At 39.2% G+C, this 25908-nt stretch overlaps 2 protein-coding genes across 2 annotated transcripts; both read left to right on the top strand.

Annotated features, from left to right (window-relative positions):
* Positions 1-4855: 4855 nt before the first annotated feature.
* Positions 4856-13997, top strand: LOC137271752 (uncharacterized). The gene is made up of 5 exons (XM_067804159.1): positions 4856-4957; positions 11797-11943; positions 12196-12297; positions 12443-12614; positions 13921-13997. The coding sequence occupies exons 1-5, from the start codon at positions 4856-4858 to the stop codon at positions 13995-13997; spliced, it is 600 nt and encodes a 199-aa protein (XP_067660260.1).
* Positions 13998-21478: 7481 nt separating this feature from the next.
* Positions 21479-25359, top strand: LOC137290250 (uncharacterized). Its single transcript, XM_067821018.1, has 6 exons — positions 21479-21538; positions 21656-21784; positions 22416-22562; positions 23397-23498; positions 23645-23816; positions 25151-25359. Exons 2-6 carry the CDS (start codon positions 21671-21673, stop codon positions 25237-25239), a joined length of 624 nt encoding a protein of 207 aa, XP_067677119.1. The 5' UTR covers positions 21479-21538; positions 21656-21670; the 3' UTR covers positions 25240-25359.
* The last annotated feature ends 549 nt before the right edge of the window (positions 25360-25908 follow it).

The following is a 25908-nucleotide window of genomic DNA, read 5'->3' as shown; positions in this document are numbered from 1 at the left end:
TTTCTTCAGCACGTTTATCTCCTAATTCTACCCTGGCGTAGCGTGAGGTTTCAAATGATTAATTTAGAGACTATAGCGTGAGGTTTCAAATCATTAATTTAGAGACTATCAATTCTGCATAACATTCTTCTAATTTCCCAACATAGTTCGCGTGAAGTTTCAAATGATTAATTTAGAGACTATCAGTTCTGCATAACATTCATCTAATTTCCCAAAAGTACGTTTATCTCATAAATATACCTCGGCAGAGGGCTTTCCACCACACTAAAAGTTTTCTACAGGTATTGCTGTTACGGCTTTTTTTATTCTATAGTAACTTTAGTTCTGTCAAGTACATTCATTCCTGTATAGTTCGACTATCTATCGTTGCGCATCAACATATTACATACTTCCAGAATATCTCATGAATGATTTTGCAAATCCACTACAGTTGTAAATACTAACGCCACCAGTACAGCCGGTGTACAAATTCATCTAAATTCTGTCAATCTATATCAACTCAGTATGTGTAAAAGTTGCATTTCGAACATTAATGCCTACATAGCTCCACCACTAAATGTACAACATGTGCGTTTTATACATTGTCCAAAACACGCTTTGAATGGCTTTTAAACGGAGTATAGAAATGCATAAGTAATTTTCTGAGGTGATGTGTAAGAGTAGTAGCCGTTATATCGTGTCCGCATGATGGTGGCTTGATGATTGCTGTGATATAGAAGAACTGAAGTTTAGTAAAATTACACAAACCATTTTATCGGAGATTCAACCTGGACGGGTTACCAGGGGCACCACTATATCCAGGTTGCCATATTTGGAGAGTTTCCAGCAATGTATCACATACAAATGGTATTTTCTACATTTTTAAAAAGTTGCTGAAAACCTCCAGTGGCCATGGACGTCAACGTACACATCGCAATGGATGTCAATCATATTTTTCTTGCTTGTCTGATTCTTTATGTATATACGTTATTAAATCGTATCTCGTCCTGGCAAATTTGGGCGAAAAAGGTTAAATAACTAGAATTTGTACTTTACTGAGAAAGTGAAATCCCAAATATGACATGTTTCAGTGTGGTACTCAGTCTAAAAGTGTAACAACAACACTGAGTGTACTTAAAGTATTGTTGAGGATATTTCCAAATTGTACATTGTACACATTCTGCTTGGGAACCGTGCATGAAACAAATGTTTTGTAAGCTTCCATGGTCCCCAAAGATCTATTTTCCGTTGCTGGCGACCACTTCCCACTTTAATCTCGCATCGTAAAGTATTACTTTTTCAAATTTTCCTCGAGATAGCTCTGGGCGAGTGAGTAAGTTGTAACGTATCGTCATATCTGCAATCTGTCACAATCTGACAGTCAGGAGCGCCAACTGCTATTTCGTTATCAGTTACAGGAATGAACCCATCCCTTATATCGAAAAACCTCGCACACAAGACCAGTTTCTATGTGGTATCAGTCACACAAGGGTCACATCGCCCTTACAAATAACTCGGTTCTAGTGTATTGTGCAATAAAAATGAAACTATTAATGTCATTTATGTCTGACTAAATATGGGTGTGATCCTGTGAACACAATTAGTCTTTCTTCTAATATGTTTCGGTACGAGACAGACTGTATTCTCTTACGGAATGACATTGGACGTTTGTCTGTATGACAGACTGATGGATGATATTGTGCAGTGCAGTGAACATAACAGTGAGTCCAATGAAGTCGTCTTACATAAATACCCTTCGGTATTTTCAGACAAGCGTCTATAGTTACATCACGAAATGGTACGTCAACAGACAACCATTTGCCCTTTGTCTTAACTTGGATCCATTAAAATGTGTCAGAAGGCACAGTGTCGGAAGGCATAGCGAGAATATGTCACACAGTGCTATTAAGAAATACTACATTTTCATACAGTCATTGCTTTCAGCCAATGCCCTAATGGTTAAAGTGCATCTGGTACGCGATAAGGTAGCTTTTGGGAACGTTTAGGTATGTTCCAGTTCAGATTACAATTTAAAAATGAAATGAAATTCAAGGTCTTTATAGAATGTCTGCATTTGTTTTCACTGAACGCTACTACAAATCCATATGCAACCCAGTCTTGTCTAACGCCGTATACATTGAACAATATCACACAACCAGTCATAGTAGTTGCTATATTAGTGAGAGCACTTATCACTGATGAAGATCAGGACAACAACTGATCTTCAGCAGCCTATGCTTGTAAGAGGCGACTAACGGGATGGGTGATCAGGCTCACGCATGTCATCGTATCCAAACTGCGCAGATCGATGTTCATGCTGTTGCTAGCTAGATTATACACCGCATATAGCTCGAATAGTGATGGGTGCGACGTAAAACTAATCTTACCTCCATAACGAGCACAGTAGAATTTCCAATCGGGTCTGACCCCAACACAATAAGGATTCCTGTAGTTTTGAAAACCTCAAATGTATTATTTATAATCTTGTTCTGTCACAAAAGCTCTATGCAAAAAAGAAAAACACCATTTTGGGATGTTTTCATTCATTGGGTCATGGGACATTAGTCGCTTTAACAGTTATATTGTTAACTCTTCAAACTGTTAACTCTAACTCTGATAATATTAACGACCCGTGAAGGTCCCGGGGTAGAATAAGCCTTCAGCAACCCATGCTTGCCATAAAAGGCGACTATGCTTGTAGGAGGCGACTAACGGGATCGGGTGGTCAGGGTCGCTGACATGGTTGACCCATGTCATCGGTTCCCAATTGCGCAGATCGATGTTCATGTTGTTGATCACTGGCGTGTCTGGTCCAGACTCGATTATTTACAGATCCACTGTTGCTTCTCATTTAGTTATTGTTTTTTTAAAAGAAATTGATTTTTGGGTTGAATTTTGAGTAATATGTTCTGTAAATAGATGTATTGTAAATATTGGTAGCTTAGATTAGTAACTTGAATTGTTAGTGGCTGTACCCTCAAAGGGGGTTGAAGTACTGTACAATTATTGTCCTCCTGAGAGGGTACGTAAGTCCCCAAACATTTGATATAAATTTAAGCCTACCAGGTTTTTAATCGTAGTATTCATGTTATTTTAATTTTGGCTAACTTTTCGTACAATCGACAGCAGCTGAAGTGATGGTATAAATCCAAATGGGGTCCACGAGGATTGCAAAGGTACTGTAAGTCCCCATGGTCCCTAGTGTCGTGATCTACCTTCTGTTGTTGGCGATCTATATTCTGTTTTCATATTGTATTGTCCGAATAGTGATATTAGTTTTAACTTTCCATGCTAGTTATAATTCAGATTGTGATATTCTAGTTGTTTTGCTGTCCTTTGTCGACAGGTTTTCATGGTGCTCATATATTCTATTTCAGTGTTTGTTCCCGTCACGATATGGCTGAAATATAGCCGATGTGACGTTAAATATTAACTCACTCACTCACTATTTACAGACCGCCACCATATAGCTGGAATATTGCTGAGTGTATCGTCAAACTAAGCTCACTCACTGATAATATCAACAGCTGTTAACTGTCACAAATATTAGCAAACACCATCTGCTGTTTACATTTGAAAATAGATTGTGAAATGCTGCATTTGGCATCACCTCTTTCAGGCGAGTAGATAAGCCATTTAGACAAGTATCGTTGGCACCCCTTTCATGGTTCTCCCTTTGCGTTACGTTGTTTGCTCAGACTTTGAGGGACTTTGGTCAAGTATTAGGTATATCTATGTTTTCATATCGTTCAATAGAAGTCACTCAGCGAAATACTATACTTAATAATATCCTTTCAACTAGTGCAGCTAGAAAAAAGTGTCACTGCTGTGTCATGTTTAAATCTATATACAGAGCTGCAATATGAATAATACCTTTACAATATAGGTTTCATGTTCTTGTCAGCAGTGATGCTTTGTGTGTCAGCTCTTCGGGTACACAAATGTCAAACATTGAATGACTTTGGTTACGACATTGAAAGCTTTCAAGCTCATTTAACGTGAAACATCTGCAGGTGAATATGGTATAATCGCAGTTAAACATACTACAAGTAAAAAGTATGGGACACCATAAAATGTGATAGTCACACATATAAACTTAAACACAACGAAGCCATTTATACCTTAAGGAAGATGCAACTTCTTGTGTGCTTAATTTGCACTGATATCGACATGCTAGAACATGCAGTGAAGCAATTGATTCCATATTCGTTTAGTTTTAGTGAAATAAAACATTGTCAAAAACATCGAAAAAGAAAGGTACTGAAACACTCCAGTGTCATAGATTAAATCATTTCAATACGTTTCTTTATAACTTTATTTATTCACAACAACAATCTATTTGCTTCAATACAAGCCCTAAGTGCACCGAAATTCTATCCCTTTTGTATATGTATTGTATTCAGCAAACAGTCGGTGCAACCATTCTTATCATAACCAATGTGGAATACAGACAGCTGTCTGTCCTGTTCTCTTCCAGAGGCCTGGAAAATGTCCCCTAGTCTGACAGGGACACACCTGAAGACGGTGAGCAACACTTCGTAAGGATTCACCATGTTGTAACCATACAATGACTCTGCTTTTGTCGTGAACTCTTAGCGGTATGAGCAGTGTGACAGAATTCCAGTGACTGAGTGTGTGACCATCAAGTGCAAGTCAAGTGACTCTTATCTCATCGCATGTGATTGGATGTTTGAATGGTTTATACATGTAACTTGTGAAACTGACTAGATGTAAATACAGGTACGTAACACGATTCTTTACAGGCGGCGGCCAGATATTGAAGAACGATACAATAATTGAACCCCCTCGTACGTCTCATCACTTTGAACTCAAAATATTTGTAAATTAATTTCCTATTCAGTCCACAAACTCCACAATGACGATGCTTCTGATGAGCCTTGGTCTTGTCTTGTCATCTGCTGCAGCAGCGACAGCAGCGACAGTAGCAGCACCAGCGAAAGCAGCACCAGCGTATAAGGTAAATACACTGCAATTATGCCGAACCATGATAAGATGGCGAAAGGGCACACAGACGTACAGTGGTAAAACCTTGAATATTGTAGGTTCAGTATTAGGTGAGGAAAAAAATGGATTTATCATTCCACAGACGTTTTGTGTGTTTTTTTCTTTTGTGTGTCTGTGCGTCTGTCTACCACTGACCGCACTAACGTGGCCTTAATAGTGTTTTATAAGTCACTGAGTCCGTGTCCGACAGGTTCTTGTCCTCTACTGTAAAACCTATACACGTGGAATGAAAACCAGCATGTTGACATATTACCGAATCCGGGGTTAAACAGTTTTTCCTTGTTGGGGGCTCTGCAGAAACAGAGTGAGTGAGTGAGTGAGTTAATATTTAACGTCACATCGGCAATATCTCAGCCATATCGTGACGAGAACATTCAACAATGAAAAAGAGCATATATACATCTTAAAAACCCGTCAACGAAGGACAGTAAAACAACTAGAATATCACAATTTCAATTAAAACTAGCATGGAAAGTTAAAACTAATAGCACTATTTAGACAATACAATATAAAAACAGACTATAAATCGCCAACAACAGAAGGTAGATCACCACACTAGGAACCATGGGGACTTACAGTACCTTTGCTACCTACATGGACCCTAGTTGGATTTACACCATCCCTTCAGCTGCTGGCGATTGTACAAAAAGTTAGCCGAAATTAAAAGAACATGAATACTACGATTAAAATCCTGGTAGACTTAAATGTACTATGAATGTTTGTGGACTTACGTACCCTCTCAGGAGGACAATAATTTTACAATACTTCAACCCCCTTTGAGGGTACAGCCATCAACAATTCAAGTTACTAATCCAAACTACCAATCATTAAAATACATCTATTTACACAACATAACATTCAAAATTCCACCAAAAAATCAATCTCTTTTAAAAAACCAATAATTAAATATGAATTAACGCTAGTAAAAAGATCCTTCATTGTTTTAACTGTAAAATACTTATCCCTTGTGATGGAGAATTCAACACAGTCAAGCAGGATATGCTTGACCGTGGTTCTCTCATCACAAGGGATACAAAACGGAGGATCCTCACCTTTCAAAAGGTGCACATGAGTATATCTAGTATGGCCATTACGACATCGTCTTAAAATAACTTCTTCAAATCTGGACTGACAACCCAAGTAAGTGTAACCAATATACGGTTTTATTTCATGTAATTTATTTATACCTACTTGGGTGTCCCACTTCTTCTGCATCAGATCACGGATGTAAGTTCTAATGCTAGCTTTATAATCAGAGTATGGAATAAGAAGTGGTGTCACAGATTTGTTAAGTGCTGCCTTGGCAGCAAGATCGGCCATTGCGTTACCGGAAATACCTACGTGGCTGGGTAACCAACAAAAGACGATGTCGTATTGGCCAGTGGCAAGATTATTATACAATTCAATAATTTCAATTAAAAGTGGATGTTTACAAGATATATTTTTAATAGCCTGAAGGCAAGAAAGAGAGTCGGAATATATTATATACTGTTTACGTTTCGGGTGTCTTTGAATATATTTAAGAGCTGTTAATATGGCGTTCGCTTCTGCTGTAAAAATAGAACTATTGTCTGGTAATCTAGAAGATATTGTTCTGGATCCAATGACAGTAGCACAAGCAACTGCGCCACCGTCCTTGGACCCATCTGTAAATAAGGATTTGTAATTGTTATATGTATGTTTCAATTGATTATATTCTTGTTTATACTGTAACTCATTCGTTTCTGATTTTGTAAATTTAGTTAATGTTAGATCAACCTGTGGTTTAACCAACTGCCAAGGGGGAGAGGAAAGAAAATGGAAGGGAGCTATATTGTTCAGCTCAATACCAGCAGCAGCAATAAACGGCTTTATTCTGAGCCCAAGAGGTGGAACAAGAGAAGACTTTTTGCTATACAAATCCTCATACAGAGGATTGAAGACACAGTTATATGCAGGGTTAGATTCGTTAGAGTATAGTTTTGTGATATATTGTAAAGATAATTTGATACGGCGTTGTGCAAGAGATGGTTCATCGGCCTCAACATATAGACTGTCAACAGGAGAGGTTCTAAAGGAGCCAAGACAAAGTCTTAGACCTTGATTATGGACTGAATCTAATAGTTTTAAGTTGCTTTTGCAGGCTCCACCATAGGCAATGGAGCCATAATCAAGATTAGAACGTACGAGAGATCGATATAGATGGAGAAGGGTAGCTTGATCCCCTCCCCATTTAGAATTTGATACCACTTTCAACAAGTCAAGTGCTTTCAGGCATTTAGTTTTAAGTGACTTAATATGCGGTAAAAACGTTAAGTGTGAGTCAAAAATGAGACCCAAGAACTTAGCTTCCTTCACAACTTTAACTGGTGTGCCATCTAGAGATAGTTCAGGGTCTTTATGTGGTGTATATTTACGACAAAAATGGATAGTTAGTTTTCGATTTAGAAAATTTAAAGCCGTTTTCAAGACACCATTTATTAATCTTGTTTAAACACAGCTGTAGTTGCCGTTCAATGGTATGCATATTTTTACCACGACAAGAAATATTAAAATCATCCACAAATAACGATCCATCAATTGCATCATTTAAAACTTTTGATAAACTATTTATCTTTATACTAAAAAGTGTGACTGACAAAATACTGCCTTGTGGAACACCCTGATCCTGATTATAATGATCAGACAGGGTAGAACCCACGCGGACTTGAAATTGTCTGTTATTTAAAAAAATTGCCTATGAATTGAGGCAAGCGACCTCGCAAACCGAAATCATGTAAATCTCTCAGAATGCCATACTTCCAGGTTGTGTCATATGCCTTCTCAAGATCAAAAAAGATAGACACAGCATGTTGTTTATTAATCAGCGCGTTTTTCACAAATGATTCTAAACGCACTAAGTGATCGACAGTACTTCTGTTTTTACGGAAACCACATTGTATATCTGTGATAAGGTTATTTGTTTCCAAGTACCAAACAAGTCGATTATTTATCATGCGTTCCATGGTCTTGCAAACACAGCTAGTTAACGAAATCGGACGATAATTGGATGGATCCGTATGATCACGTCCAGGTTTAGGTATTGGTACTACTGTAGCATCACGCCATGAAGAAGGAAATTTTCCGGAAGTCCAACTATCATCAAAAATTGACAAGAGCGTCTCTAAACAGGATTCTGGTAAGTGCTTCAGGAGTTGATAATGGATGTTATCAGCTCCAGTAGCAGTGTCATGAGCTTGATCAAGAGCAGTATGGAGTTCATGAATAGAAAAAGTTTCATTATAATCTTCCCCATTATCAGAATTGAAATTAATAGTTTTCTTTTCTTGTTGTTTTTGATATTGCTGAAATTTAGGTGTATAATTCGAAGAGGAAGAGTGTTTAGCGAGAGTTTCGCCCAGTTTATTCACAATATCTTATTTATCAGTAAGTAATTGATCTCCATGTTTAAGATGATGGACAGTAGATTTAGTACCTTTACCTTTGATTTTCTGGACCATGTTCCATACCTTGGACATGGGTGTCCGAGAATTTATTTTGGACACATAATTTTGCCAAGATTGGCGTTTGTTCTGTTTAAACGTACGCCGTGCTTTAACATTTAAAATTTTAAATTTATTTAAATTATGCACGATGGGATGGCGACGGAAATAATGTTCTGCCTTTTTCCTTACCTTCCTAGCTTGTTTGCACTCATCGTTGAACCATGGTTTTCTTATGTGTGGAACTGCAGAGGAATTTGGTATGCACTCATCAGCTATGGAGTTCAGTTGATCAGAAAAGCATTTAATAGGATCAGGAACGTCAATAAAACGTTCAGGTTTAAGTTTCTCAGCACACAGTGTTTCATATAAAGCCCAGTTAGCCTTTTTCGCCTTGATGATGGAGGAACATCAGATGGAGTTACAGCTTTTAATATAGTAGGAAAATGGTCACTTCCACAGAGGTCATCGTGGACTGACCATTCGAATTCATTTAGTAGTTCTGAATTTGTCAATGACAAGTCAAGAGCAGAATAAGTCCCTGTACCAGCGTGTAAATATGTGTTGGAACCATCATTATAAATGCATAAATCATTGTCAGAACAAAAGTCCTCCAACAATTTACCTTTAGTGTTTGTAGTTACTCTACCCCAAAGTGGGTTGTGCCCATTTAAATCTCCCATTATAATACAGGGCTTCGGGAGTTGGTCATATAGAGCTTGAAGATCAGTTTTGGCAAACGTCGAAGACGGTGAAATATAAAGAGACCATAGCGTAAACGCTACATGTAAAGTAATTCTCACTGCAACAGCCTGCATATTAGTATTAAGTGGAACAGGGCTTTGAATAACGTTTTGTCTGACTAGAATGGATGATCCGCCAGTGGCCCTATCACCCGGAGGTGCAAGACAATGATATGCATTAAATTGACGAAGGTCAAATGTATCTGTTTGTTTTAAATATGTCTCTTGGAGACATATCGCTGACGGTGTAAAATCTTGGACTTAATAGCTGTAATTCATGCAAATTAGTCCTCAATCCTCTGCAGTTCCACTGTACAATATTATTGGAATAAACTATCTTTTAGGGGGATTTATTGGGGATCTACCCCGCACTCGTTTGGAGGGCGACAAGCTATGTGCCCTAGAATGGACGTTTTCAGAAACGTCCATGTCTTCAAGAGACCCGTATTTATTGAACAATTGAATTTTGTTCTGTGACCCTTTAGGAGCTCTGCCACTTGGTTGTTTTGAAGCATCAGGCTTTGGCTTTGGTTTACTTTTCACAGTTTGTTGACTATCAGCTGTCGACTGAGACTTTGAGTGTGACTGAGATGATGATTTGTGATCAGAAGAAGACTTTGAGGTACTAGGAAGTGATTCCTCAGTCTGAGATGATATGGCAGGGTATAAAAGCTGTGGAGAATCGCAATTTACCCAAGTCAAGGTAGTCTGGCATCCTGTGGATGATTTTGTTATTTTAGAGGTAGACTCCGATGATGGTTTTGCTACTGTAGCATAACTTTCTGGAAAATCAGACCTCTTTACCAGTTTTTGTGCCTCAGAAAAGGAGATATTTTGAGTAAATTTTATTCTGTTTATCTCCATTTGTTCTTTCCAAACAGGACACTGTTTCGAAGAAGATGAATGGTCGCCTGAACAGTTGGTGCATTTTTTTAAATCACTGTCACAATCTTCTGTTGTGTGTGTTTTCTCTCCACAGTGAGCACACACAACAGACAATGTGCAAGTATTCACGCCATGTCCATATTTCTGGCATTTAAAACACCTGAGCGGGTTGGGGATGTAGGTGTCAACTTGTATGTTACAATAGCCTGCCTTCACTGATTTAGGAGCATTTGGACATGAGAAAGTAAACAGATATGTATTTGTTGGAAATGTTTCATTGTTCTTTCGAGTCGAGAAGCGCTTGACGCACAGCACACCTTGATCTTTCATTTCTGATCCTATGTCAAGTTCGGACATATCTGCAAACAATCGATCACGATCTCTGATGATACCTTTACTAGTGTTCAAGGTCTTGTGAGCAGAGACCGTGACCGGAATGCCCACGAAAGATTTCATGTTCATCAGGTTCGTTGCTTGCTGCTTTTTCCCGCATTCGACTAGCAGGGCACCCGAACGCAAGCGTCTAATATTTTTCACCTCCCCAGCAATACCTTGAATACCCTTGGATACAGCAAAGGGGTTCAACTTTAACGGTGTCTTGTCAGGAGTCTCAATAACAACGAAACGCAGCCAATATTCAATCGATGCAGACGGTCTATGGTCAGTATCAACAGGGTCAATATCAAGTGGACGTTTTGTTTTTTTTGGTTGGGGTTTCATACGCCATACTTAGTGTAATATGGTTCATCATCCGAGCTCCCCACACACCACAGAGTATCACAAGGACAATGCTAAAGCAAGCGGGCCTCCAGCTTACAGCATCAAGGATACCCGGATGATATACTCCAGCAGAAGAATTACAAAGAATTAATCTACCAGATTGGCCCATGAGCCACCGCCTTCTGGGCATAAGACTCTTGGCAAAGTTCATATCAAAATTCAGAACAACATACTTGAAAATCAAAAATGTTTGAGATAACAAAGCCAAGTGCAAAGTTACAATTCTAAATGATATATGTGCATTAATAAATGTAATAATACCACATGCACAGGGCTTGGCATGACCAGCCGATTGGTCGAACCGGGCCCATTCGACCACCCGTCTAGGCGAAGTCAGGGCCAAAGTGGTGTATTGAGCAACAGGAACACGGTTGCAAGCTCCTATTGCCCTCAACCACCAGGATCCCCTCCTCCGCCGACACAGGGCCGCAACCCACGGCAAACGGGTTGGTGGACCAAATATCCCCCCGGGTTCACTACGGGGGTGTCGGCGAGCTTTAGCACCCACCACGAGGAGGTGGCTCGCCACGGGTGCCTCTGCAGAAACAGAAGAAACGCAACAAGGAATCAGCACTCTCTCCATCACCTACCACAGTATACATTAGATTTATCTGCGAAAGATTGTTCAGAAAGGATGAAGTCTAGTTTGAAAGAAAAATGATCTCGCTTGTAGTATGGCATACGTTATGACAATGATATGTAATTGAATTTCATTCCCTGTAGTTGGTAATCAATCTTTCTTGTGTGTTTTGATGTATCAAATAATAAGTATATATACAGAGCTACGTCATGTTCAGTACCATTGTTCGAGTCCTCACTTAAATACTATGCCCCACGCCCACGTACGAGACTCGTCGTTGGAAATGCCTCATGTTTCAAATATTGCTGAAAGTGGTATTGAACAACCGGTCTTATATTCATAGTGGAGAAATATCAACGCCACCTACGGTGATACGACGATGCTACTGAACGTGGCAATAGGAGATGGCATCATTGAACTTCACTCCCACAAGCCAGACAATGCGAAACCATCTTTCAGAGAAACAAGCAACATTCACGTGTTTTCCAGGGTATTTGCTGTTTTCGCATAAATTATCGTTAAATTAAATATCCGTTATTGTGACACCATTAAGCCCATGGAATTGATGGTACCTGGTAATATATGCGTTAAAGTTAGCTGAGACTGCTTTGTGACTTTCATCCCATCTATATTTTGTTGTTACTAACAGTCACTGACTTGCCTGTTCATTTTCCTGTATTTGTGTGCCGCCTCAATATATTGGTAAAAATGCATGTCAGTATAATTTGTTATCTTATTTCAGCAACTTGTTGCCATAAGAAATTCCGTTGAGAATGAATGCTATGTCAGACATTTCATAGAATCCTTTGAAGAATTGAAAGAGAAATTAGCCGGTATTGAACAGGTATGTGCATTTTCAAAAATATTACCAGATATATGTAGATGCTGTTACAGGTCCATTAGTCCAAAGCATTTTTTAAAATATTTTCATAGATGTCTTCCCTCTACTTGAAACATTTAGAAATAATACATTTTCGTTTATTATAAAGCACGACGCATCCAAAGGCAATCTGTCCGAGAACTGGATCGATGTTACGAATGTTTGCCCCATCGAGTCATGGGCTGTGGAGGAGCTCCTGGGAGATAATATCGACTGCTTCTGCCGTTTCCACAAAGTCTACTTCGTGGGTCTCGTGCACACAGGGGTCGTGGACTTCTCAGGTATGTATTGTCTTGCTTCAGTGAAACTGTAAACATCAATTACGTATGTCCTGTTACATATGGCACATGTGGATTTCCCGTTGAAGACAACGCTGATTAATAACAATAAGATGGGACAACCCAGTCTGTAATACCAAAGTGTTTGCTTCTATAGTGCTGAAACCAGTTTCAAAACACATATTGAAAACTACCATATCACTGGACCCTTCACTCACGCTGTGAGTTTGATAAATCATCACTGGGAGGATTTTGTGCACATATGACAGGCTAGCTGTGCGTTTCTTCCAATAGGCTGTTGTTAATTGTTCATATAATGACAACAGAGGCTTTGATGTTATCGACGTGCCTAAGTTACGGTGAATAATTTGCCGTGACAAAAGGTATAAGAAATCCCCTCAGAACCAGCAAAATACAAAACTGAGAAGTTTGATATTTTCAATAACTTGTATTCAGCAAAAACAGCAAGATACAAGGTACACAATAGAGGTTCCATGTACAATGCAACTCAGTCAAATTCTAAAGTAATGGGTCACAAATATAATTTCAACTCAGTGAAGTCTTGATGTGAGAGTGAGAAACAGGTTTACCCCCAGCAAGCGGTCAGGCAGCGCTTAGGTAGGTCAAGCGTTGACGGAAGCAGGTTGATATACTCCAGTTATTCTGTGGGTGTTTTCTGTGTCGGCAACACGACAACTAGCCTTTACATTTCCTGAAAGTTCGAACACACACGACAATTGTCATCAACGCAGAATTCTCTAGAACAGTAGTAGTCTGACGGAAGTAAACAATCAAGGGAGGCAACCCTCGAGCACTTTCTTAATGCCTGCTGCCAAAATACGAAAGGTACTGATCATTTATGATCTGAAATGTGACCCATAATAATTATGACTTAATTAATAATGCAATTTACAGAAAATACACTCTCGTAACACTTATTCCACACGAAAGTGACATATTACATTTTAGTTTACGCTTTCTATTATAGTTCGAACATGAAAGCATGTATTCTGTATCTATTCTGTACCAGTCTAAACGTCATCAACATTGACATACTTCTCTTCTTCAAATACAATCGAAATTCTCATTGCTGGAGTATCTGTATTTGGAATCAAATACCTATCTTTATGAGTGAGTGAGTTAATATTTGACGTCACATCGGCAATATTTCAGCCATATCGTGACCCCATCTTTATAAATCGAATGAGATACACTTAAGTCACTTCAAATGTTGAGTGATACTGATACTGGTAGCATGCACATTATCACCCTGTACTTCACTGTACTGACTCAGTTCCATGTATTTCAGCTCCGTACAGTCGAGGCAGGAGTACAATATCTTATCCTGTGAATGTTGCAAGCGCTTGCTTCTGTGGTTCTCCGTAAAATCACTCAGTACTACCAACTAGTATGAATTCTTACGACGTACAATGTGGCAATAAACTAGTATTTATACATACAGTGTGTATGTGTGTCTCTGTGTGTGTCTGTCTATCTGTGTGTGTGTCTGTCTGTCTGTGTGTCTGTGTGTTAGAAATGTCAAAACAAAGACTAATCATGCCTTCACTAAGTTGAGCGTCACATGTTCGTCAGCCTGGTCACATGTTTCCTTTCACACACGTACTGTTGAGTTGTATCGCTATCGTGTTCAGGACGACTTTCAGTTGTATGGATATCCAATGTCAATTCCTGTTCAGGAACTCAAACTGTAGCTTGTGCAGTCAGTCATAACTGAGACGGTACTGACTTCATGCTTGTTAATTTAAGGCGTGTGGAAAAGCAGAACCTTTTAAGAAACTGGGCCGATACAAAGACGCATAAGGGACATAACTCTTTTACATCACTGCTTTCTCAGTAACTAACATGAAAAGCGAAATGAAAATCCTTTTTGAGAATTATGGTGTGATCTGGTTGCTGTTTAACGTCCCACTCAACAATGTTCCATCTATATGGCGACGGTTTGTAAAATAACAAGTCTGGACAACATAATCCAGTGATCAAGAATATGAGCATCAATCATGTATCGACCAAGTCCATATTTACAGACCATCTCTATATAGCTTGAATGTTTCTCAGTGCCACTGTAAACAATAAACAAACATGCAAAACACAATAATAAATTAGACGAAACCACATACAGAGGCCAAAACCGCTCTTACATTCACAACCAGCTTAACAAATAATTAAGCACACCTATTCCTATCAATGCCATGAATGAAAAAAACGATAATAAATATGTGGGAATATCAAAGCTACGTTTTTTGTTGCTTTCGTATGAAAGCGAAAACTGAAGAATAATTTATTTTCCTCAACAAATACACTAACATGCTGCTATTTGCATGCATGTTTACATAACACTAGCAATTAAGTGAGAAACATGCATACAAGATAGATTAACACTTTGGAGAATAATGAAATTAGGGTGAGGTTTGATGGAGCTTAACGTCGTACTGAAAAATATTTGACGACGTGCGTATCTGTGGCTGTTTGTAGTCCATTCTTAAGCTGATTTTATAGTGCTTGCTTACTGAGATACCATGCCGCATTTCAGCATGAATGCTACACTCAGACACGTTATACTAACTACGAGCTGACCGGTCAATGTTCTATCCATTAACTTCGAGCTCTAGGAAGTGACGCCATTTTAACGTATTTTAATATGACGCAGTCGGGGATCGAACTGGACCTTCCACTGTCCGGGCGGGCGCTATAACCGCTATGCCACGTAGGCGGTCATTAAACTAGTGAAACACGCAGGATTCGTAACAAGAACTAGCACATGGGAACGGGATGCAAACGTTACCACACAATCCAGCTAAAAACAGTTGTTTATAAGACACGAACAACATACTCTGTGACGTCCTTTGATGATTCAAATAGAGTCAGTTATTTCCAGACTGCCGACATGGAGTAGAATATTGCCGAGTCCTGTGTTAAAGAGCAACTGTTAAACATTTTCAAAAGGCATTTACAGTTGGAGCTGTAATACAGGATAGCAATGCATGGATCTGCAGAATGATGGTTAAGGTGTAGGTCCCAACACCGTTATCACGCAAGAGGCGAATAGTAGTGTATAACCACTGTCACCTGTGGTGTCAATCATGTTGAAATGAGAACATATTTTTTTATTGTAAAGGCTTTTAGAAGTGAAAACAGTAAGGAAGGATAACACAGCATGGATGAACATGTTCTTTATTGCAGTGAGAGTGACTTAAGCGTGTAAGTTCCAGCATCGTAAGCATGAGATGACCAATAGTGTACAGTGACCTCAATTCTTTGAAGGTAAATGTAGAGATGTAGGAGAGACAATATTTGTGCAAGCTAAGCTGATAAAACGATAGCTCGCGACGATGCTACCTGTGTCGTAATGAAGCTGATATTTCTAACTTGATGTCTTATCAGAGCAATAACATCCCGAAGCCTCGTAAAATCCTAGATGATCCTGTTGTCAACATTGTCAACCTATGTAATTGCTGTGGCCGGTCGTATCTTGATAAATGTTTGTCATATTTACTATGATTTCAAATGGGCTGGGTAACGGCGGGGGGAGTCTAATGGTTAAAGTGCTCGTCACGCCAAACACCGAGGTTCGATTCCTAACATGGGTTCAATGTGTGAAGCCCATTCCTGGTGAGTATTGCTATAAGCGGCGTTTAGCTGAATTCACTCACTCGTATATCGAATGTGAGTATATCATTCGTATTCAGACGTTGTGGGCGTCTGTTTAATGAGTTTACAATAACTGTGCCCCAACGCAATCTGTGACGACTGTGTTCAGGGTCAACACCAGTTCTTTGAAGGGTCTGTCGGCTCTGATACCTGATGCCCGAAGATGTCTAGCCACCGTGTATCGACTGGTACGGTGATCAAAGGAATTCGCCGCTGATGTTACCGTCAGGACACGATTTCTCAGGTGTAACGTCCTCAAATGTCGGTCTTCAGCTGGTGGTGTTGCTCGCGGTCTCCCACTGCTGCAGCAGCCTAGAGACGGCTACAAGGGTGGAGCCGAAGGTTCTTGCAACGACCCCATCTTGACCATGCCTCTGGCCCTCTCACTTTCAACATCTGATCGTCGAGGCACGTCTGTGATGATCTCCTTTCAAAATGCATGTGTAACCTGTCATCACTCTAATTTTCATACCTTTGGTGTATGTGAAACTCTGACAGATTATACATTCGACCACTTTGACGTTTTAATCACGACCTGTCCGTGAGTTTCACTGCAAGTAACAAATTGATACGTTAGAGCAAAATGTTGAAGTGTATAATTTACGTACAAAATATTTCTTTAAAAACTCGGAAATGATACTTTTTGGTGTACTTTTTTCGCCGGTCAGTTTAAATGATTCAGTTTAAGGGAAATATTTAGTTATTTGAACATTATGATACGCTGTTTGGAAGTAATTCCGTTTAAGGAAAGCATTTAGTTACCTGAACATTATTACATGCTATTTAATGCAGTAGTCCTAGAGGGAAACGTTTCATGTGTTTTAACTTGAAACAATAATCCAGAGCAGAGCACCGCAGAGCGCTATTAATGAGTGCGTGAATGAGTTTACTTTTACGCCGCACTCATCAATATTCCAGCTATACGACGGTCTGTATATAATCGAGTCTGGACCAGACAATCCAGTGACCAGCAGCATGGGCATTGATCTACCTATATGGGATACGTAAACATGCGTCAACCAAGTCAGCGGGCAAGACCACCGTTAGTCGCCCCCTACCACAAGCATGAATTACTGAAAATCAGTTATAGCACGGGTCTTCTTGGGTCAGCAGGGTATCAATGTTAGGAAAGTCTGTATGGAAGGAATACACCCCTTTGTTATCTCTGCATGTTATATACGTCTTTCTGCTGTGACAACTGTTAGCAACAGTTACTGTTTATCTTTATATAGAAGAATAGGAAGAAAAAACTTCAACATAATAAAAGGTGCTCTATTTTCTTCTAGACCTTTCACAGGAATATTATTTTAATAAGCTTGAGTGATTCTATAATTCAGTGGTGAATAAAGCATAATTGTATTGTCTTCATATACTCTTAGAAAAACCAAACCCTTAAACCCAGCTTCAAGCAGGCCTGTGTTTCGATTGACGGCATTTCCTCTTTTCCAAACAAACACAGGAACGACAAAATCAACCACAACGTTATCCTTTCTATAGTGGTAGATGCTGCAGTTTATCCCCTCATTTTGCACGTGCATGCTTACATGATTTCTTGGTGACGTTTTAGAGAATGCATCTTCAGGGGCTACTAAAACAAGGGGGAAAGTTGCGTTTACCTCGTGTTGGCGTTGAAACGGTTTACAGATGACGTTTTGGAGAAGACACAGTATATTCATATTGCATTAGCCGCATGAGTCCAGTATTCTGAAAATCCACTGTGCGATTCCTTTTTAATTTTTTGTTGTTTTTTTGACTGTGTATAACGAGGAGGAAAGCGTAGAATCCTCATGTCCTTTGATGTGCTCCATCTTCCGATACCGTTACTTGTTTGTACTTTAGAAATGCAACCTGGGGCTAGGTGAGACTGCTTACATGAAACAGGTCGAGAGAGGATGAGCTGATAACATCTTCGCAGGAAGAGATACTGACATACACGGGCAGTGTATTCCTATTGTACCGTTTATTGATAGACAGTTCTGGGTATTCTATGAGAGTGGCACTAAAGTACTAAACTGCATCGAGAGTGAACAATAAGAGGCAGGTCCGTTTGATTTGAGGAGATATGTGTATATGATTTTATAGCCAGATCTTTGTGGTCTGTCTTGCTGAAAAGACATTTACAACAAGCAGGTACATCTTCTGCTTCTGAGCAGAGACGCTTATGGCGACATCTCAAACTTATTTAAGGCTTTCATAACAAAATATTTGATATTCACGAATGCCCCGTGTGAAGATGTTTATCTAATAGATTTTAAGATAGACAGCTGGGAGATAAACATACTCTGCGGGAAAATCAGAGGTACATAACTAAATTGTAAATTTGATTTAAAACCGAACGCGTAACATGTCTCATGTTAAATGAACATATGAATTTCTTCTCACTGGATCCAAACACGAGCTCAGAAAGCTAGAGTCAGATTCCATGTATTTTCACAATGGTGATGCTAAAGTTTGGCATCAGAAATACAGCCACTAAAGACGCCTTTAATTCACAACTTAAGGCTCACCTATTTCCATCCGTGTACGAGGAGATACTCATTCTCTGTTTTATAGTACTATATTCCAGCTTTAACACTGTATTAGCAACACTGAGTATCTATAACGTGGACATTAGGCGCTTTACAAATGCGATATTATTACATAATTTCGGAAGGTGTTCTACGAATATTCCCGAGTCGAGGGTTATGCATAACTCACGGTGACAACATAGACAGCTGAACAATCAAATGCTTTGACAGATCTGAAATTGAGCTTGATAAATGTCACGCAAAAGTTTTTGAAAATCCATGAAGCAAACTATCCACCTGTCTCAAATATATTATGTGGATATAAGGAAGGTCCTTCTTAATTAAAGATCCTGGGTAATATTTGATACAGTGACTTGTTTATGCAAAACCTTTAGCTATATTACTGTGCGAGAATGTATAAATGTACGAGAATCGGGTAATCATGTCAGTGAATGGACATGCACTTTAGGGTCGGTCCTCGTCAGGGCCAATGCAAACTACACGCATGCACGTCGATATGTAAATGCAACCCTTTAGCAACCCATGTTTGCCGTAAGAGAAGACTAACGGTTGTCACACTCGTTATCCCAGCTGCGTAGGACAACAAAACAAACAAACCCACCGAAGGTGACTGTTGCATGAAATCATAAAACTTTAAAAGGAAAAAGGTTTTTACATTGACTGATGTTATTTCATTAATGCACAAATATGTAAATTTAGAACACGACATCCTCGTACATTCACACAATGTACCTGTTGGAGATTTCAGGAACGTCTCGGGAATATCCCCGAATAATGGCAATGGTCTTCTGACAAATACAGTTCTGCTTAAACATTTTTTCTAAATATTATTCTTTGTTAGATGAGTAATGTAAACTTTGAAAATATGACGCAGTTATTTTACAAAAGTATGTTCTTGTTATTTACAGTGTCCTGATCATTACAAGATCGCCAGTAATATGTGTACACGTATGCTTCTGAAAACAGGATAATGCCAGTCCGCAAACGGCATTTCCGCAACAATCCTTTCCTCCTTTAAGTTGAACGACGCAACAAAATGCCCTCCCATTGTGTTTATTGTGTGACATCTTCCAAATAACAAGATTCTAATGCCACAAGAAACAGACTACTATATACGTCTCGTACATTGAGCAAACACGTCACTATTAACTCTCAACACATGACTAGGAGAATGTCACTGATGAGGTTTCTCGTGCATCAAGCAAACAAGTTAGTATGTAACTCTCAACACATGTTTAGGAGAATGCCACTCGTGGGGGTTTGTCTACCATGTTAACAAGTTCCTGTGTTACTCGCATGAAGCAATAAGCTGGTCCTATGTGACTCTCGCCAATCCATTAGGAGAAGGCCACTCATAAGGATTTCGCACACATCAAACAGGCACGTTCCTGTACAATGCTCACCAAATCATGGAGAGAAATGGACTACATTTCTCACTGGATATGTTAGATGTAATTCTCTCCTGCATGTGAACCGTATCACTATGCTATTCACCACTTGGACGATGAAACAAAGACCCAAACGAGCAGAATTTCCAGAGATTGGGTAACAATTCGTAACGCCTTTCTTCTCTAGAATCCATACTCTGCAAAGAAAGTGTAATCTCAAATACAACGTAGGTTACAAATAACCAAAGGTTGTTCACTATCCCAAAAGTAAAGAAAATGCGTGTAACGAATATATCAACTTGTGCATGTATGTTGCATAGAATGAATTCGGCGTTTGAGTGTATTGGCAAATGTGAAAGTTCACAAAAGCACTTTTTAAAAGCAGTGTGAACTTTTCAATGCTATTTAAAAAACATTTCGAACAGAACAGAATGAGTGTATAAGTTTAGGTTACCTCACTCACTCATGTTTCAAGACTGTTTTCAGGTATTGTCTCTCAGATCTTCATATGTATCACCACATATTACGTCCACTACATACAGCGTTAACAGTGCTTTATATCATTAGTCGATGGGTTCCTATGAAAGTTAGTAATTGTTCAAACGGGTTTTGTATTATCACCCAACACTTCTGCATCAAATGACAAACAGCGTTACCTGCAGAATATGTCATTATTCCTGCAAATTAAAATGTTCCGTGAAGTGACGGGTTAGGTTTGATTTTCTGCAACCCGTGCTTGTCGTTAGAGGCGACTAACGGGATAGGATGGTCAGGCTCGCCGACTTTGAGATATGCGTGAATCGAGGTTCGTGCTGTTGATCACTGGATTGTCTGGTCTAGACTCGATTATTTACATACCTCTGCCATGTAGATGGAATATTGCTGAGAGCGGCGTTAAACAACAAACCAGTAAACGTAGTCTCTGACCAAGAACAAATTGATGAACACCGATGGGTCTCAGCAATGACATAAAAATTAACCTATTCTCACAATGAAAAGCAGATAACGTAAACATAGTCTATTAATGTACTTTATTTTGCAGCAGGAAAAATATTGAAACACCCTATTAAGCTTTTCACTGTGGTCACTTTAAGTAGTCACTTTAAGATTGATGTGAAAAATCAAACTGTCTGAACAATTCCTCTTGCTGATAGACTGTGATTGGGTCATCACATGCAAGTGGTCTTCATATAATCAAATTTCATTGGATATTTTGGCATTTTTGTGGGAATGACGTGTCAAGCAGATAGGATATAAATACCGGTACGTAATACGATTTGTCACACAAGGCGGCCAGACACTGAAGTGACAATAAAGCATTGGTGCCTTCACAATAGCAAAGGTCAGATTACCTTCCTTTTCATCTGGCTAAAGTCAGATATCTGAGTTGTTCTAACACCCTCGTATCTTTCCACATCGAGATCGCAATTTAGTAATTTGTATTTATTTCATGTTTCAGTTTAAATCATCCGCAATGGCGATGCTTCTGATGAGCCTTTGTCTTGTCTTGTCATCTGCTGCAGCAGCGACAGCAGCGACTGTAGTCGCACCACCACCAGCAGCGACACCAGCGGCACGAGGGTATGAGGTATGAAGCACGCTGCGAAACTGCATACAGGCGTACAGTTGTAAATCTTAGAGGATTGTAGGTTAGATGTGAAGTGAGGGGAAACTGGGTTTATGGTTCCTTACAAGTTTGTTGGGTTTCTTTTTTCGCTGTGTGTCGTGTGTCTGTCTGCAAATGACCCCTCCAATGTGGTCTTAATAGTGCTGGGGCAGTGGGGTAGCTGAGGCCACGGTTCTATTCCAAACATGTGTGAAGTCCGTTCCCGGTGTCCCCTGCCGTGATATTGCTGGAATATTGCTAAAAGCGGCATAAAACCAAACTCAGTCACAATACAAAGTCACTGAGATTCGCGTCCTCGTTTAGCGTGTATACTCCACTTAGAGTTATTCCAAACACGTTGGTTGAAAACGATCAAGCTCCCACATTGCCTTTTATTTCCTGTTAAGGTTTTGCACAAACAGAAGCAAAAAGGACTCAACATCCTTTCCATTACCGGCCAGGGTACGCATTAAACATTATCAACAAAAAAGATTCTGGAAGAATACGCCCTACCTTTGAAGCGTTTGTTGTATGGCACATTATATGACGTACGTGTGTATCAGTTTCGAGTGTTGCTGAAAGTGGTTTTGCACAACAGTTCTTATATTTGCAGTGGAGAAATATCAACGCCACGTACGGGGATGGGACGATGCTACTGAACGTGGCAATAGGAGATGGCATCATTGAACTTCACTCCCACAAACCAGACAATGCGCCACCCTCTTTCAGAGAAACAAGCAACATTCACGTGTTTTCCAGGGTACTTGTTATTTTATTCTAAATTACGAAAATAAGTTTTAATCTTGAAATGATGAAATTTTCCACATCAACATATATTGCAACACCATTGTTCGTGTGTCCTGTTAACATAGGCGTTAACCTAAACTAACACTGATTCATGACATTCATCCCAGTATTAATCTCTCCAGCAACACAAAATCACTCATTCATTTCACTTATCCCATTTCAGCAACTGATAAGAGATGTTAACACCATTTGTACTGGGTATTGCATATAGTCACTGCCTTGCCTGTTCATTTTCTTGTATTCGCGTGCCGACTCAGTATGTTGGTAAAAAGTCATGGCAGTACATGTATAACATATATAGGAATTATGTTCAAAATTCTTCTCACTGCCTACAAGTTATACCATGATCTGTCACCATCTTATCTGCAAGAACTGCTGCACACATATTCTCCACCTAGAGCTAATTAACGTTAACTGAGACTGACCTGATTTGAGATGTTAACACCATTTGTACTGGGTATTGCATATAGTCACTGCCTTGCCTGTTCATTTTCTTGTATTCGCGTGCCGACTCAGTATGTTGGTAAAAAGTCATGGCAGTACATGTATAACATATATAGGAATTATGTTCAAAATTCTTCTCACTGCCTACAAGTTATACCATGATCTGTCACCATCTTATCTGCAAGAACTGCTGCACACATATTCTCCACCTAGAGCTAATTAACGTTAACTGAGACTGACCTGATTTGAGATGTTAACACCATTTGTACTGGGTATTGCATATAGTGCCGCCTCAATATATCGGTAAAATTTCATGTCAGCATAATCTGTTATCTTATTTCAGCAACTTGTTGCCATGAGAAATTCCGTGGACAAAGAATGCTACGTCAGACATATCATAGAATCCTTTGAAGATCTGAAACAGAAGATCGGTGGTATTGAACAGGTATGTACATATATGTGGATGCTGATATAGGTCCATTTATCATCAATTCATGAGATTTAACATCTAATCGTTTTCTTGATAGGTGTCTTGGCTCTGAACTGAAACATTTGGAAATAGGATATTTTCGGGTTTTTTTACTTCTAAAGCATGACTCGTCCAAAGGCAAACTCTCCGAAGACTGGATTGACGTGAAGAATGTTTGCCCCATCGAGTCGTGGGCTGTGGAAGAGCTCCTGGGAGATGAGATTGCCTGCTTCTGCCGCTTTCACAAGGTCTACTTCGTCGGTCTCGTACACACAGGCGCCATGGACGTCACATGTATGTATTGTCTTGCATTGATAGTTTCTTTTCCTGAAACTTAAAACGTCCATTATATGTTTACTGTTACATATGGCCTACTTGTATTTCTGGTTATATCAGTCAAGACTCCACTGGACTATAAAATCCTTGTCGCCAAAGCCTGTGATTGTGCACTGCCAAAATTCTATTTACTGTAACACATTGCCATGTGTATTTCCGGTTTAGTCAGTTATGACTCCAATGATTAACAAGAAGCTGGGACTACTGAATTTTTTACACCAACGCTCTTGCTTATGTGATGTTCAACAAGTTTCACAAAAAGAATTAGTGAAAACGGACACAGGACCGTTCAATGATGCTGCGAGTCGGATGATACATCTGAGAGGATCTATGCACACTCCATGGGCAATGAGTTCAGGTGCTTTGTTCCTGTCACAGGACATTGTTACGGGTGTGTATTGTGTCAAGCTTGGGATTGTAAATGTATGTGGAACATGTATCTTGATATAATAGCGTCAGTGGTTTCAACGTTGTTGGCGTCTGAGTTTACAATGTATGAGTGAGTGGTTTTACGCTGCTTTTAGCAATATACTAGCAATATCACGGCGGGGGACACCAGACATGGGCTTCATACATTGTACCCGTGTGGGAAATCGAACCGTTCCTTCAATATGACTAGCGAACGCCTTAACCACGAGGCTACCGCAAGTTTAGTATTTATTACTTATTCTCTTTCAGTCATCATTCTTATTTGGCGGCTTCTCTGTGTCCGTGTCTAAATACTCTTTGTGAAATATCTTAGGTTTGAAAAAAATAAACGCCATAATGAATCGAATGAGTTACGTTTAAGTCAGTGCGAAATGTAGATTGGGTCATACCACTGATATATAATATTAATTTTACTTTAGTAGTATTCTGATGTCTTTCCAACGCTTTGTTCTTATAATCTGATATTCAGATTGGCAGTACGTTTGACTGTATTATCTAATACTAATGCCATGATACATTACTCTGCATTGACTGAATTTGATCATTTTCTGTATCATAAAATAGACAAGCCACGATTGATTAGACTTTATTGACTTGAATTATTCATTTCCGATATTATCAAATGCAAGTGCTACCGTTCATTAGATTTTATTGATATGTTTTGATCATTTTCTTTATTATCTATAATTACAAATGCCACGATACATTAGACCTTATTGACTTAATTTCATCATTTTGTATGTTATCTAATACAAAGCTAAGATAAATGAGACTTTATTGACTGAATTGAATCACTTTCTATAGTATCTAATACAAGTGTCACGACTGATTCGACTTCAACGACATATTTTGATCATTTTCAGCTCCATCAAGACGACACAAGCGTGCAGCTGCTCCCGTATCTGTTGCCAATGCTTGTTGCTGTTGTGGCTCGGGATCCGTCATAGTGTAAGCCATCTCAATATGGCCAAAATAGAGTAACACTATGCATTGTCGACATTCAAAATGATGTAATATAAGAGGTAATATAACCGTTACCTCAATGGTTCGTTCAATAAATGTTTAAAACCAATTGCTTTCGAAACAATTTCGTGTATTTTTTTTTAACAACGCTCGGACAATGTGTTCAACAGGTGGGCAGCATAATTCCACAGATAGTTTGGGTAGTGGTAAAAGTGTTCAGTTCATTTCGCTGAAGACTCTTAAAGGTCACATATACTCCAATAGGGTACAAATGCAAAATCACTTGCTGACATCGTTGTAAATGAAACCCCGTCATTAAAACTGCTCATTTCGATCTTTAATTACCTTAAATCGACCTTTTTGTCAACAGTGCACAATTCTCAACCGCAAACGAAATTTCAACCAATCAGAGCGGTATAGAAATAGTGGGTATAGAAATGAGGGTCTGTGCGGTATTCATTTCAGGGGTTAAACTATGTCGTTTACAGGTTTGTACAAACCTGAAATCGCGAAATCTGTTGAGAAAAATGAAAGCTGTTCTCACAATCTACTATCATTTAGTTTTGTCTCCTGCTGTGCCTAGTTTTCGAGTTACAACCCTTGTTTTCATAGACGATTCTGTCAAAATCACTTGGTGTCGCTAGGTTGTAATCCATGT

Source organism: Haliotis asinina, chromosome 1, assembly GCF_037392515.1.
Source record: "Haliotis asinina isolate JCU_RB_2024 chromosome 1, JCU_Hal_asi_v2, whole genome shotgun sequence".
Classification (NCBI taxonomy): domain Eukaryota; kingdom Metazoa; phylum Mollusca; class Gastropoda; order Lepetellida; family Haliotidae; genus Haliotis; species Haliotis asinina.
This window is presented reverse-complemented; position numbering and strand designations above follow the sequence as displayed.

Bases quoted from the DNA above. Each gene is read 5' to 3' on its own strand.
- LOC137271752 (XM_067804159.1), top strand. From the start codon at position 4,856: ATGACGATGCTTCTGATGAGCCTTGGTCTTGTCTTGTCATCTGCTGCA. The intron at 4,958-11,796 runs GTAAATACACTG...TTATATTCATAG, and splicing joins AAGCAGCACCAGCGTATAAG to TGGAGAAATATCAACGCCAC. The intron at 12,615-13,920 runs GTATGTATTGTC...CATGTATTTCAG, and splicing joins AGGGGTCGTGGACTTCTCAG to CTCCGTACAGTCGAGGCAGG.
- LOC137290250 (XM_067821018.1), top strand. From the start codon at position 21,671: ATGGCGATGCTTCTGATGAGCCTTTGTCTTGTCTTGTCATCTGCTGCA. The intron at 21,785-22,415 runs GTATGAAGCACG...TTATATTTGCAG, and splicing joins CAGCGGCACGAGGGTATGAG to TGGAGAAATATCAACGCCAC. The intron at 22,563-23,396 runs GTACTTGTTATT...ATCTTATTTCAG, and splicing joins ACATTCACGTGTTTTCCAGG to CAACTTGTTGCCATGAGAAA.